Source organism: Sinohyriopsis cumingii, chromosome 17 (genome assembly GCF_028554795.1).
Source record: "Sinohyriopsis cumingii isolate HCF-2022 chromosome 17, ASM2855479v2, whole genome shotgun sequence".
Lineage (NCBI taxonomy): Eukaryota > Metazoa > Mollusca > Bivalvia > Unionida > Unionidae > Sinohyriopsis > Sinohyriopsis cumingii.
In genome coordinates, this window is record NC_142977.1 from 73,677,210 (window position 1) to 73,692,263 (window position 15,054).

Genomic DNA, 15,054 nt, shown 5'->3' on the forward strand with positions numbered 1-15,054 from the left:
AACTTAAACTATCGTTAATTTAATCCCCAAACGTCCGACAAATTCTATCACAATTTAAATTCACATTAATCCCAAAAGAGTGATTTAGTCCGAAGTTATTAATGAGCCTTTCGTAATTTCAAAGACTATGTTAAATACATAAATGATCTGATACATATAATTCATAACTTAAAACATAGAACATACGAAATAGTATTAGTTAGACTAAGCGTAATATTAAGATATTGAAATAATTTTAATATTAACAACCTTGATATCAAAATCTAAGACAATTCAAGGACAAGGTTTAGGGTCAAGTTAATGGAATTTTCAATCAAGCAGCAAATATAACTCGTTTGTAGAAACTTCCAAGGTCAAAATCAAAATATACATATATCAGCATTCAGTATGACAAATAGCACGTGCTTGGAATCTCAGTTCATACGTACCGTATGCTCGTTGCGCCAGCGGAGGTTGCAGTTTGTGACGAATTGACTTTTATATGTACGATGTATAATTTGAACACGAGGACTATTGTCGTTGCGGAAGCATGCAGAGAATTAAAACAGTGCTAACCATAATTTGTATATCTTTTAGATGCGTCATCTATAGTACCGACTCATTTACCAAAAGAATATTGGGACTCAGTTGGCCAGGAAACCTATGACAAAGGTATATATATATATATATATATATATATATATATATATATATATATATATATATATATATATATATATATATATATATATATATATATATATATATATATATATGTATGTGTGTGTGTGTGTGTGTGTGTGTGTGTGTGTGTGTGTAGTTCGTTGGATAAATTAGAACACGAATTGCATCTATATAATTCTCATTGTTTAAATATGAAATAAAATGTACATTTATCTTCGTAGTATGCGTATGAAATTTCTGTGGATTATATTGTCTTTCATTAGCAGTTTCTAAAGACCACTGGCACTGTCAATATTTTAAACAACTTATGATATCATTTGTGAATGAATAGACCTTTGTATATATGATAAGTAACGCCACTAGACATTTCACCACTGCTATAGTTATATCCTGTATCCTTAGAAGTCACTTAGGCTAGGTTGTCTGATGCACAGTCTAGTATGATTATGCATCGTGCTTTCATTGAGCAAAAGTCCTTGTGTCACTGCAATTTAAATCTGTTCCAGCAAGTAATAGTCGTGTGGTACATTATATACAGGTGTATATAAAGAAAAGGGTTTGAACGAGAGACGTTTCCGTTTAGAAACAATGTTCTACAGGACAAGATGGTTAAACATAAATTGCAGTGAAGTAGAGATCTGATGACACTGGTTTACAGCGAACATGCTTCCGAATTAAATGTAGTTAAACCTGACTAATTCTGGATCGCTGAGAACGAAAATGATGCTTACAATTGTTGATTGACTCTAGTGTGAGTCAGTATATACGAATATACGACCATTGACAATGAAATGGATGAGAATAAGTCAGTTATAAAAGGAAGGAATCTCCATTTAAACCAGAAATGACTAAAATACATATTTGATTGGGTCAATGAATAAATCTATCACTGGGTTTGGACAGTACTTGCTTTTTAATCAAAACAATGATGCAATCGGAAGTTGGTATTGCGTCATATATGATTTGAATTGCATTATGTTATTCATAGAAGTCTTGGATGATGCAATCATGACGAAGCTTACATCACTCTGCTGAACGAATTTCCTTATATCAGCTCTAGAAATCATACAGTGCCGTACCCTCTTATTTGTCAGTGTCTGATTTTGCAAAGGGAAACATTTCTGTTTAACTAAAGTGAGCAGAGATGCCTCGTACTTGTGTTAGCAATGCAGATAACTTCTGCTATGTTTGCGGTGAAGTGACTTTTGCATCACAAAAGCGCAGGATAACCACTGTGGTTAAGAAAGCCTATACCTTTATATTGGCTGAAACATTGGAGATCAGGGCAAGAGGTGGGCCCCACGCATATGTTGCAACGTTTGTGCAACAAATCTTCGCCATTGGTTGAACAGGAAAAGGAAATCTATGCCTTTTGCAGTGCCGATGATTTGGAGTCGGCCAACAGATCATATCAGCAATCTTTTTTTATTAATGGTGCTTCCATTTGGAAAAGGTGTATTAAAGAAGAAAATGTGGACTGTGCATTATCCAAACATTCCATCAGCTATATGCCCAGTGCCCAACAGAGAAGCAATGTCGGTTCCTGATGCACCAGGATCATTCTCACTTTAGTCAGACGAAGATAAAGAGGATGAAACTTCTAGTTCTGAATCATCAAATGTCAGATGACCCATATTTTCTCCCATCCTCCTCCTCTGAACCATGCCTTATAACACAAAGTGAACTAAATCATTTTGTCAGGGATTTGGAACTATCCAAGAGTAGGAAGGCAGAGCTGTTGGGCCCCAGACTACAACAATTGGATTTCCTGGCAGGTGACATTAGGGTTTCCATGTTCCGTGATCTTGACCCATCCTTCTTTTTGGAATGTGATCTTATAGCCTGAAACAACATCAATGGTTTGATGGCAGCCCTCAACATCATTCCTGTTCCAGATGATTAGCGACTGTTAATTGATTCATCGATGACGAGTCTTAAGCCTGTTTTGCTGCATAATGGCAATGTTTTGCCATCAATTCCTGTTAGTCATGCAGTCCATATAAAGGAAACCTATGAAAACATGAAATAAAGTTTGTGGTGCATACACTATGACCAACATCACTGGCAGGTTTGTGGCGATTTGAAGGTTTTTGCTCTGTTGCTTGGTCTGCGGACTGGATACACAAAGTACTACTAATTTTCCTGCGCATGGGATATTCGTGCGAGAGATTACCACTCCATCAATAGAGAGTGGCCACTCCGACAGTCATTGGAGCCTGGGAGGAAAGGTGTTCAACATCCAGCACTTGTTGAATCAGGGAAGATTTTGTTACCACCCTTCCACACGAGGCTGGGTCGGATGAAGAACTTTGTCAAGGCCATGGACACAACACAAGCAGCTTAAAAGTACCTCTGTGGAAACTTTCCTAGGTTAAGTGAAATTAAGATAAAGGAAGGTGTCTTCGTTGGTCCTCAGATTCGTGAACTTCTTCGAGATGATGCATTTGACCGTATACTGCGTGGTAGGGAAAAAATAGAAACAAGGCTGACAACTACACTAAGTTTGGGGAAAACTTCCTCAAGGCATACAAAACCTTGGCTGCAAAATGTCACTAAAGATACATTTTTGTACTCTCGTCTAGATTTGTCCCACCGAACTGCGGAGCAGTGAGCTACGAGCACTGCGAGCGATTTCACCATGGCATTGCAACAATTGAGAAACTCTATTTGAGCAAATGGAGTCCATGAATGCTTGCTGGACATTGACAAAATATGCTCCATTTGATGAAGCCAGAGACAAGCCATGAAGCACAGAGCAGACGCTGACTAAGGACTAAATTTTGTACTTATATAAATACATAAGAGGATTTTTACCTTTTGTTTCATAATGAATTGTATTTACATAACCCTTTTGCTGTTGTTGCTGTTCGGTTTAACGCCATTTTTCAGCACATGATAGACTATACATGGCGGCCAGTGTTAATGGTGGAGGACGAACCCGGGAAAACCCCGGAAAGAACCACCGACCCACTAGAAGCTACTGGCAAGCTTTTTCACATACTCACATTGGCTGAATCCGAGACTCGAACCCACGCAGACAGAGGTGAGATGGCAGTGATCCGTGACGTACAGCGCTTTCACTCGGCCACACGGGGCCCCCATAACCCTTTTGCTGTTAAAGTGTTACATAACTAGGACACGTGAAATATCACCATGTAAAGCAGCCACAAACACATGAAAAAACCTAGGGTTACAATTTATGAATAAAACTCTACTATCTACGCACACCGCTCCGGTGGCCTAATGATTAGAGCGCCCGCCTTGGATGCAGGAGGTCGTGGGCTCGATCCCCGGTCGAGTCATACACAGACTTATAAAAATGGTACTAACAGCTGCCTCGTTTAGCACTCAACATTAAGAGTGTTAGGACTGGTTGGCCTTGTGTCAGGATAATGTGACTGGGTGGGACATCATGATACGTGTCTGCTGTATGATGATCCAGTGCTAGACATCACTATAAACTGCCACACTGCAGACATCGTAGCGATATGACTGAAACATTGTTAAAACTACGTTAAACATCCAAATCACACATACACACTATTATCTACACAATATACATAGACGTAAAATGTAAAAAATTAAATATCTTGGAAACATTAACCAATCATTTGTTTTAATTGTAATATTTAAATTCAGCACATTGAAAGCCATAATAAATAGCACAACTATCTCTGAAGCAGACGACTTCTATACAAGTAGGGACCAGTGTAATGTTAGATTCACCGTTTGAGTGTATACTCTAATTACGAAATACACGGACGACTGCCTTCAGGCGTCAAATCTAATATGTTCCCTTCAAGCATAACTTGATATTTGTGTATGAAACAATATTGATTAATTGCTGCTAACTGTATTGCATGAAGTAATTCACAGATCAATATACTTTTCTTTCCTTTTGTAAATATACACTGTTTGTTCATATTGATGTTTTGTATAATGAAAAATTCAATTCAATTTTTTAATGCAAACATTCAAACAGAGAAATACATGCATACACGTACGAGCACTAACTCTGTTACAGCTGGTCACGAGCGTGGTGTTGTGTCATCTGCCAATTTAAAATAAATAAACTTTAATTTTGAACTTTATGAACAAAACATTTTATTTTTCAAACTCCTCTTATGGACATTTTGTTAACAATTGACTTCTTTAGTTTGGTTATGTAACTATACATAGACGACACAGCTTTCTGATCAAAAGTTGAATGGTTGGCCGAAACATTAAGAACGTACCTTCATGTATAAAATCTTCCTGCCTGTTCCGTCAAACTCAGCAATATACATATATATATATATATATATATATATATATATATATATATATATATAAAGGTGACAAAGATAGAGAGAATAAGGTTGGCATATTATTTGTGTTTCATCAATTGACCAGAAATTGCTTCAAATAGTAAAGTATTGAATGAAAAAAATATATGTTTATTTGTGACAAGTGCAAGGGGAACTCCATGTTAAGTACACACACACACACGCACACATACACACACACACACACACATCTCTCTCTCTCTCTCTCTCTCTCTCTCTCTCTCTCTCTATATATATATATATATATATATATATATATATATATACATATATATATATATATATATATGCTGTTTTGCTATCCTTACTTTTCTTATCTCATTCTAGTCATCTCAGACCAGTCGTCTCAGTCAAGTGTCCACGCGCTTAGAACTACTTTTTAAAAAAGAAACCCTTGTTTTCTGCTGTGCCTGACGTAGTTGTACTAAGATCATACAACAACAACAACAACAGCAACAAATCTATAACAAAAACATAGTAACTTAAGGTAAATCCATCTTTGAGAACACACCATAAAAAACATTTCGAGAGAGACAAAGACACAAACGCATACGATATGGAATTGTTTGATATTATGCTAGTTCGTGCCAAACAGCATGGTCAGTTTTATCTATATGCAAGCCTAGCTCAGTACGTTTTTCAGGTCAGCGTCATTAAATGTAGCTAAAGCTACCTGACTAGTTGTAAATACTTTGTGTGAAACAAGTTATATACTGTTATCTACATTTAATGACGCTGACCGGAAAAATGACTGTGCTACAGATAGGATAAAATTCTCAATGCTGTGTGAAATGAACTATAACATAAAACACTGATCCATGCACATAGACTATAGACCTATACACTTCATAGCCTCCCAAGTCTAAACAACTACGGAAAACTTAGTAACAGCCAGAAAAGTGTTATATAAAACATGCTATTTTATAATTTTGTTAGGCATTACCATTGTGCCCCGGCTGAATGAAAAATATACCTACACTATTTAATGACAAATAATGCACTTACCAGCCAGAAGGAATTATTTATCCGTCAACACATCAATCCATAAGCAAATTTCACTGTAGAACTTGCCATATTTCTAGGACAAAAAAATAAATGTTCAAAGAATCCCTGAACGTGAAAGTTTAGCACATGGTTATCCGCTAGATTCCGTTTTTGGATGGTCTGTTATACACGGGGGTAATTTTGCAATCAATATTAGGGACAACACAAGCATGTCACACACAGTTTCACCTCCTCTAAATAAAAGAATAGTTATATACGATCTCCAATTACCCATGAATAATCTAAAGAAAGATGTTACTCTTCGTTACAGCTTGTACTAAGTATAACTACAGTAGAGCTGAGTAGCCAATATCGTTTTATTATTTACAAAATAATTTTTCAAAATTGGAACCGATGAAAATAAAACTGTTTCCTGTAATAAATATTAATTATTTATTGTCAATTTTATATAACATCCATATATTAAATGTGATAATATCTCACTATTATGCGACGTTTGATGTTATTACTTTTCTTGGCTTACGCGTATAAACTGTGTACTTCGGACGCAACGGTCACACCACAGCCCTCATTAACATATTTATATTCATGCACCGCATGTAAACATTGGACATGAACACTAGTGAAGAATTCTTTTTACTTTAAAGGAAAATATTGGGTGAGAAAAATATTCTACGTTGGGGTTTGGACGGAGACAAGGAAATCCCAGTCGCGGGTTTATATTATATGTCTCCCTACTCGGGAAGCCTCGTGGGGAGACAAATAATATAAACCCTTGACTCGGATTTCCTTGTGTCGGTCCAAACCCCAACATATATATATATATATATATATATATATATATATATATATATATATATATATATATATATATATATATATATATATATATATATATATATAGACCACTCGCTCACTCTCTTGATTTAGTATATAGGCCTATGTATGTATATGTATGTATATGTACGCGTGCTTTTCATAAGTTTGTTTTTACCGTAAATATATATTTGAATTCTGTGTACTTGCAGCTAAGGAAATCCTGAAGTCAAGGTCCATAGGATTTGACATGACACAATAATATGCCTTGATACCTCAGCGTCAGTGGCTGAATACTGGGGGGATATCCTTGACTTCCTCAGGAACTTCATCAACGGTAGAATTTCTCCAATATAGCTGTTGTTTGATAAAATCTGAAATCGTTTTTTTAATACACGTTCCATATATTCTGAAAATGAATTAGTCAAAAGAAAGTTAAAGTTATAAGAGTGTGATATTGTTTAGTGTTGTAATGTATGGGCTGCTGATGAAGTTGTATGCATATGCAGTACTAAATATCATTATCTATGTAGTGGTTAAATAATCTTTTTCTTTGACCCAATTAGCAAAATATCACATAAAAGAAACGAAAATATTAGTTAATTGTACATTGATCGACTGCCATTTTTTCTATATGAAACTTCGTATCCTTGCCACATTTCTTAATATGCAAGCCTTTTTGGCAACGAATGTTTATCTCTGAAATATATGTGATGTGGAAGCCATTGTTCAAATAATAAGCCATTAAAAGTCAGTTTTACTTAGAAGAAGACAACAATATATAATAGGTGCATACTGTCAATGTCCGTGTTTAATAGAACCACATAATGTGAGGAAAAGATCGTAAAAGACACAAGCCAAGACTTGTAACATAACAGTCGATAATTTATAATTCTTTGTTACATACTTCATACGGAAGACCTCAATTCATATATCTTTAAAGCTAATTGTCAACCTCGAATGAAGTGAGAAATTGAGAAACTAATGTGGTAAACGTAATTACTGAGCCATTATTTTATTAAGCAAGGCCTCGCATATTATACAAATACTCATTAAAGTTGTTATATTGTGAAAAGGAAAACAGGGACTTACGTATTTTAAAAACTCATTGGAGATGGCATTTGATCTGTTTCTTCTAGCTACTAATGACGATAATGATGATGATGATAAGACGACGGCGATGATATTATTATTATTATTATTACAGAAATAGAAACGGTGCAACCGATGGAGAGAGGATTAATGGAACACATTGCTTTGGTGACATTTGGCCATGAGACATCTGTGCTTCAACACTTTACGACAAAATACCAGGAAGTGCTGACACATATACGTAAGTAGAATGAAAACAAGCCAAACATTCTCCTGTTTCTTATTTCTGTATAATACTAGTCCTTCTTTCCTTTCGTATTTGTTTCTTTATTTACTCGTTCTTTATGAAAATTAACGGGAAAATAATAAAAGCCCCACCGAAGGTCTCGCATAAATGTGATGTTTCATTGGAGAGAGGGCGCAAATAGTTGGATTTTAAGATTACACTAAGAACTGTAGGAACTAAGATATTTTAAAGCTTAATTGTAATCATACCTAAACCAGTTTTGCAAACGCTTATGTAATAAAGACGTAAACCCGTCTTTATATGATGTATGTAATAAAGAAATAAATCCGTCTTGCAATGGTGCACGCAGTAAAGACGTAAATCTATATTTCTATGGTGTATGTAAAAAGTGTCCAATTAGAGGTACATATATACTCTCTAATTTCAGATACGATTTATCCAGAAGGTTCCACCCCCATGTACTGGGCAGTTAATTTGTGTCAGGCAATATTGCTAGGAAGTGGTGAGTTTTTTTTATCTAAATATCTAACAAAATAAACTTAATACAGAGTAATAATACTTGTATGGTAATAACATTATACCATATAAATTTAATAATTCGTAACATATATATATATATATATATATATATATATATATATATATATATATATATATATATATATATATATATATATATATATATAGAAAGAGAGAGAGAGATATGTTTGTATGTGTACATATGTGTGTGTAATTGATATATCAATACATAACGTTATCTATTTTGTTTTCTAAGTAAGAACAAAGTCAATATTTAACCTACTTCACTATAGCAGTCACATTTTCTACAGCTGTCATTGGCCACATGGATTAATTTGTTCATGTATGTTATGCTTATATCCACTCCTAATGATGCAATTGTATGCAATCACTCCCAGGCTGTCAATTTCCTATTGTAGCGTATGCACCGAGGTTGAGAGGCTTCAAATTTAGCCCAAGGTTGCTGCTCATCACGGACGGACGACCAACATACAGATTGTTGACCGGGGGTCTAGATGAGTCTGAGAAATATGACGAAGACATGGTTATGTTTTAGTTATTTGTAATCAGTTTGGTTGAATATAGTTTTTAAACAATCTAAAGACATTTTCGGCTTATAAGCAGCAATATTACTAACAAAAGGAACTAGTATGTATTACTGATTATAAGGCTCCATTAGAGAACTGAGCATTAAGAAAGCATTAGTTCTGAAAGAAGGATTCTTGCGCTGCAAGAAATGTTCTCATATGAGTTGCTTTATGTCAAACTACAAATGATTCTGGTTTCCTGCTCATTTTTAATCTTCTACATCAGTCTAATTAGACCTTTAGAACATAATGCTGTTTCAGGAATTAGCTGCATTTTTCATACAATATTTGTTCAAAATGTTCAAGTGATAATATAATTTAATATTAAACTGTATCTCCATTAGAATTATATTTCCAAACGTGCAAGAAAATGTAATTATATTGCATTTAAAATACGTTTTGAGGCCTAAGTGTTAACTGTGTTTACGCACATCAGTATTCTGTTTCTTTAATGTTTCTTCAGTGACATCAATAGACTATTAACATCATGTTCCATAAATTATGCCTTGTAGTAATTAAGATTTCCTGCAAGGCGCTAGAAAATAAAACTGATTTAAAGTCACGAATGACTTTAAATCAGTTTTATTTTCTAAGCGCCTGCAGGAAATCTTAATTACTACAAGGCATAATTTATGGAATGATGTTAATAATGAAGTAGATTGTTATCAAATACAAGTTATCAGAGTTTTGAGATGAGAAGTCAGGCAATAAATCAGTACGACCACCGTTAGACGGTGCATATTTTATTTTGATGTGGTCAGCTAATCTGCCCGTCCGTTTCTTCCCTATTTCTACCACGCACAGCAACTCAAGTTTGTTGCCTTCTACTGCCACCAAACTATATATATATATATATATATATATATATATATATATATATATATATATATATATATATATATATATATATATATATATATATATATATATATGATTTATGTAATCTTGTCTTTTTAGGAAAAAGAAGACATTGCTAGACGACTTATTTCGATTAGCATGCAGATCCCTTTGTTACGAGTTTATACAGTCGCTGTTGGCAACAATTATGATAAGGTAAGACAAATAAAATGGAATACATAATCACTGTTCTAATTGGTTGATGTGCTTGAAGATTCGGCACTAATAACTCTTCTAATTGGTTTGAGTCACTCGCAGATGCTTTTGTTAATTTATAGTCAAATGAAATTACACTTTTAGATACTGATATTCTCTTCCCGAAAGAAATTATATTTATTATGTTTGATAGATCGGGTTGCTGGAAAATTTAGTATCGTTGTCATTTATTACCTTAATATTGAATAACAGGAAATCGTCAACTATTGGAGAAATGAATAGCTTTGCTCAATAATCGTCGGGTATCTTTTCTAGTCATAATTTAAAATATTGCTCAAACAAACAATTTTACTATTGCTACAAATTGTTCTGGCCGTTTCTTCGGCAGGAATGTGAGTCAAACTTTGATTTTGGACTTCGATACACTTCTGTTGACAGCTAACCTCGATTACTGGAATTGTAAAAAAACCTTATGAGCAAATTCCGCGCTCGTTCTGATTGCAGATGTTGTCAGTTTAATGCTCTATCACTCTATCAATAGAATGAAACCTATTGGAAGATATATATATATATATATATATATATATATATATATATATATATATATATATATATATATATATATATATATCTGTGTGTGTGTGTGTGTTGTTATTTTCATTGACTTCCAAGGCTCAAACTCGGCACAAGGTACAATATATGTTTCATGACGTGATAAAGCGGGTTGACTGGTAATTAATTACATGTGCCTGACATCCGTACGGGTGCGTACAGAATATACACTGCCTTTTGGACATTTGTGATTCATATCCGTTTGTAGGGAGTTTATCAGTTACCAGTCTTTCAAAATTAATACAAATTTGATTGAGACGATCTATGAATTATATTATTCGGGCGTGTGAGATCAACATGCTTCGGACTAGATTTTTGGCTTCAACAAAGTCGTAAAATATATATTCCAGCCTTGGAATCTGCTCGTTGACTTATTGGAAGATATATTTCTACGAGGTCGATAGACGATTTTGCATGAGTGTATGTGCCAACTTTCCCGAGCCTTGGCCAAGAAAATGCTGGAACGTTTCGATTCATTTCTTAATGTAAAATTTCATTACATTGTTAGTCATATTGAATAAATGATTTGACGAGCCTGCAGCATAGTTTAGTCATTTTACATTGAACGAGATTCAACTGTCTGACACGTAATAACCTTTGCCTTCAGTTGCGTTACGTCATATTATCTTCAGGTACTATGACACGTGTGGAGCAAGTTATGTTATTTTAATATTAAATTGGTAGCACCCTAGTGATAATATGGTGTAATTGACTTTTTAGGAGGTTACTTTAGCGATTATTCAAACCCAGAAAAAGATTTTAACCCAGGCTGTACTACAAAGGGATTATTGTTTTTTGCGGTTGTATATATTCGTTTATTATATGAATTATAAGCGTTATCTGTTCTGATTGGTTAAATAAATTATAAACTGCTGCCTTTGCTGAAATGTTATAAAATGCATCACGTGCCCAGTCGAGGGTTTATAACAATCCAAAGGATCACTGGACTTCTTATCGCAAGGCATCTAGTTTAATATGCACAGTCGTGCTACCGGCATTACTATTCATGTATGTATGTCGGGTATGCTGTACATCTGTCTCCGTCCCTCCCCTAATTTGCTTGTAATCGTACTTTTAATGACTTCTATTTACGGAGAAAAATTTACATCTATTTTAGAATGTTTCATTTAGTTTGTCATAATACTATATATCGTATATATATATGTCAGTTTTGTTATCTGATGAGAAAACATCATCTTGTGATGTACTTTATTTTTTGGTAATACTTAAAATGGAAAAATAAAACACATTTACCTTTGATTTTGGTTGCTGAAAAGGATTTATACACCCCAGGAAAAACGAATTTACAAAGCGACAACCTCATCAAAACTTTGTATCCAAAATTGAAAGTAAGCAATTGGTTTGTTATAGAACCTTTAATTTTCCTTTGCTCCATTGGCTTAGCTATTAATTCAGAGAGTGATGGAGACATTATTCAACAAAACACAGCGCATGAAAAGTGCAACAAAAGGTGAGCTTCTCAGTTTTGCTATCTAAAGTGCGGAAACAAGTTGAGACAATGACTGTTGGGACAAAACAAGTCTTTAAATTGTTTAAATTGCTGTTTACGAGCACACGTAGGGTGGAATCTTATTGTGTCCTTTCATATGCATATTTTAATGCTACATCATGACAACGTAGCAGAGACCTGGTGGCAATTGATGTTGTGTGCAGCAAAATATGTTGTCAAGTAAAAGTATTGCAGAGCGTGTAATTATTTACGCTTTTATTCAATTTATATGCAGGAGTTTTTAACAGCGATGGCAAATTCTGGTGGAGGAAAAGTAATGACTCTGTCAGACTGGTCGGCAATGGCTCAATATGGGAAGAAAATGGTATGTAGCTCATGTTGAATATTTACACAATTAAAGTTCAATCTGCATATTACGTCATGTGATAAATATGATAATCAAAAGTAATCATACTAAGTTGCGTTGAATATGTTCCTGTAGCAAACAAGTATTTACAGTTGAGGAAACACAAGAATTGAAGTAGGCACAAAGATTTCCTCTTCATCATGCTCTGTAGAAGTATTTCGGGTAACCTGTCATCACGGATGATTACAGCAGTGTATATTGCATCCATTTGCACAAAATCCAATTGTAGTACTTGAAATATATGCATGATTAAACAAATATGCGAACTTAATATATTTTTTATCAGGTATGCATTTTTCAACTTTTAAATGGAACTTCAGTATATGGTGACCAAAACTAAAACGTATCAATCACATCAATACAACAGCTTGTACATGCATCATAGTATGACAAATACATTCACGCTGACAAACCGAACGTGTATTTTATAACGTTTCCTAATCTGTAGCAAAAGAAGATTAATATTTTGAAATGGTTTGCTGATCCACCCTGAGAAGACTTCAAAGAATATTATGAGACGGGTCAAAGATCGAAAGTTTGCTCATGATATGAGTAATATTTGGAAACTCAGCCAAACATATTATTGAAATTAAACATTTGTTTGTGTCAACTATCCAAGAGATAGCTCTGCGTATTGCATTATTCAATGCACTATCAGTAGGACCAACGGCAAAACGCACAGAAATAGTTAATTTTATCGACGACCAGAATATTGACGTCTTTTTCCTGACATAAGCATGGCTAAAACATCAGGCGATGATCCCAGGTGTGCGGACCTAACACCCACTGGTTACTCCATCAAGTCATGCCCCCGTAACTCTAGCGGCGATGGAATTGCTGTCATCACAGAGAACTCCATGATCAAACAACCTAACCACACCACAACATTCAATTTCGATCACACGTCGTTTGAACTAGTCCAAGCCACACTCATATTGGAGCAAAGGTCAGTTCATTTTTTCTGCCTATACCGCCCTCCTCCTAGTAGAAAAAACAAACTGACTGAATCTCTCTTTTCGGAGCAGTTTCCGAATCTCCTGGAGTATGGAAATTCGATAGGTGGCAACCTGATTATTCTTGGAGATTTCAACTTTCACTTTGAATGTCCCGGAAACCCAAACACATCAAAACTTCTAGATTCCATTAATGTTTTCAACCTCAAACAGTCAATTAACCAACCCAACCATAAACATGGTCACATTTTAGAGTGGATTTTTCATAGACCTGATGATAACATTCTACGGTCCTCCCTGGTATCCCATGAACTTGCATCAAATGACCTCTGCATTATATGCCATCTTGAATTATCAGTCCCTAACCGTCCACCTTTATCTGCTACTAAGAGAAATTTCCGTATGATAAATAGAACCAAACTAATGCATGACATCCAAGCAAACCTAACAACTTGCTTACCTCCTACGGCAGAACAACTCGATAACTGCCTGCGTTCATTGTTCGACAAACATGCCCCAGCTACCAAGTGCAGAGTATCAATTCAAAAGTGTTATCCATGGTATAGCAATGTTAGGGAACAGCTTCGGACTGCTAAAAGAAACCGCCGTAAAGCTGAGAGGCTGTGGCTTTCCACCAGACTCACTATTCATAAGCGAATCTATGAAGCCTCTAAGAAGAATGTCACAAATATAGTCCATGCAGCGAAATCAGCCCACCACACTACTAAGATCATGGAAAGTTCCAGATGCAGAAAGCTCTTCGAGATTACTACCAAGCTAATGTCAAGGCACAAATATACACCAATTCCAACTACCTTCTCTCCAGCCGACCTTCCGGATATGTTTGCAAATATTCTCTGTACAAACCATTAGAGATAAGCTAGAAACCACTATTTCAATTGACTCGTCGTCAATACAGTTGGGATACAGAATTTGAGCGGCAACCATTAGCAGCATTTGAACCTGTCTCTATGGATTTCTTACGTACAATCCTGATGATGAGTGCACCAAAGACATATGAACTTGATCCAATTCCAACATCACTGCTGCTTGAGTACTTAGTTCCAGTATTGCCTTTACTAAAATGATGTTTTAAATACCTAACTCTCATCAGGGGAATTCCCATCATTTTTCAAAAATGCCTCTGCCAAAAAAAAACACTCGACTATAACGATTTAGAGAACTACCGCCCAGATCCCAATCACCCATTCATATAAAAAATCTTAGAAAAGGTTGTTCTATCCCAGTTTGTGTCTCATCTGAACAGTCTTTTTAGCAATGTATAATCTGCATATCGTCCTTGCC

The 15,054-nt window shown here is 35.1% G+C and overlaps 1 protein-coding gene across 2 annotated transcripts in view; it reads left to right on the forward strand.

Moving 5' to 3' along the window:
• LOC149779239 (uncharacterized) overlaps nucleotides 1–15,054 on the forward strand; it is a 33,263-nt gene that overhangs the window by 13,938 nt on the left and 4,271 nt on the right. Inside the window, exons 1-6 of one of the 2 annotated variants that reach the window (XM_089939823.1) lie at nucleotides 7,030–7,146; nucleotides 8,017–8,142; nucleotides 8,576–8,650; nucleotides 9,087–9,211; nucleotides 10,212–10,307; nucleotides 12,665–12,754. In XM_089939823.1, the coding sequence (XP_089795949.1) occupies nucleotides 8,037–8,142; nucleotides 8,576–8,650; nucleotides 9,087–9,211; nucleotides 10,212–10,307; nucleotides 12,665–12,754 (492 nt within the window). In that variant the 5' untranslated portion in view covers nucleotides 7,030–7,146; nucleotides 8,017–8,036. Of the gene's footprint in view, nucleotides 1–576; nucleotides 652–7,021; nucleotides 7,147–8,016; nucleotides 8,143–8,575; nucleotides 8,651–9,086; nucleotides 9,212–10,211; nucleotides 10,308–12,664; nucleotides 12,755–15,054 lie in introns of those variants that run through there. The other variant, XM_089939822.1, reaches the window with a different exon arrangement.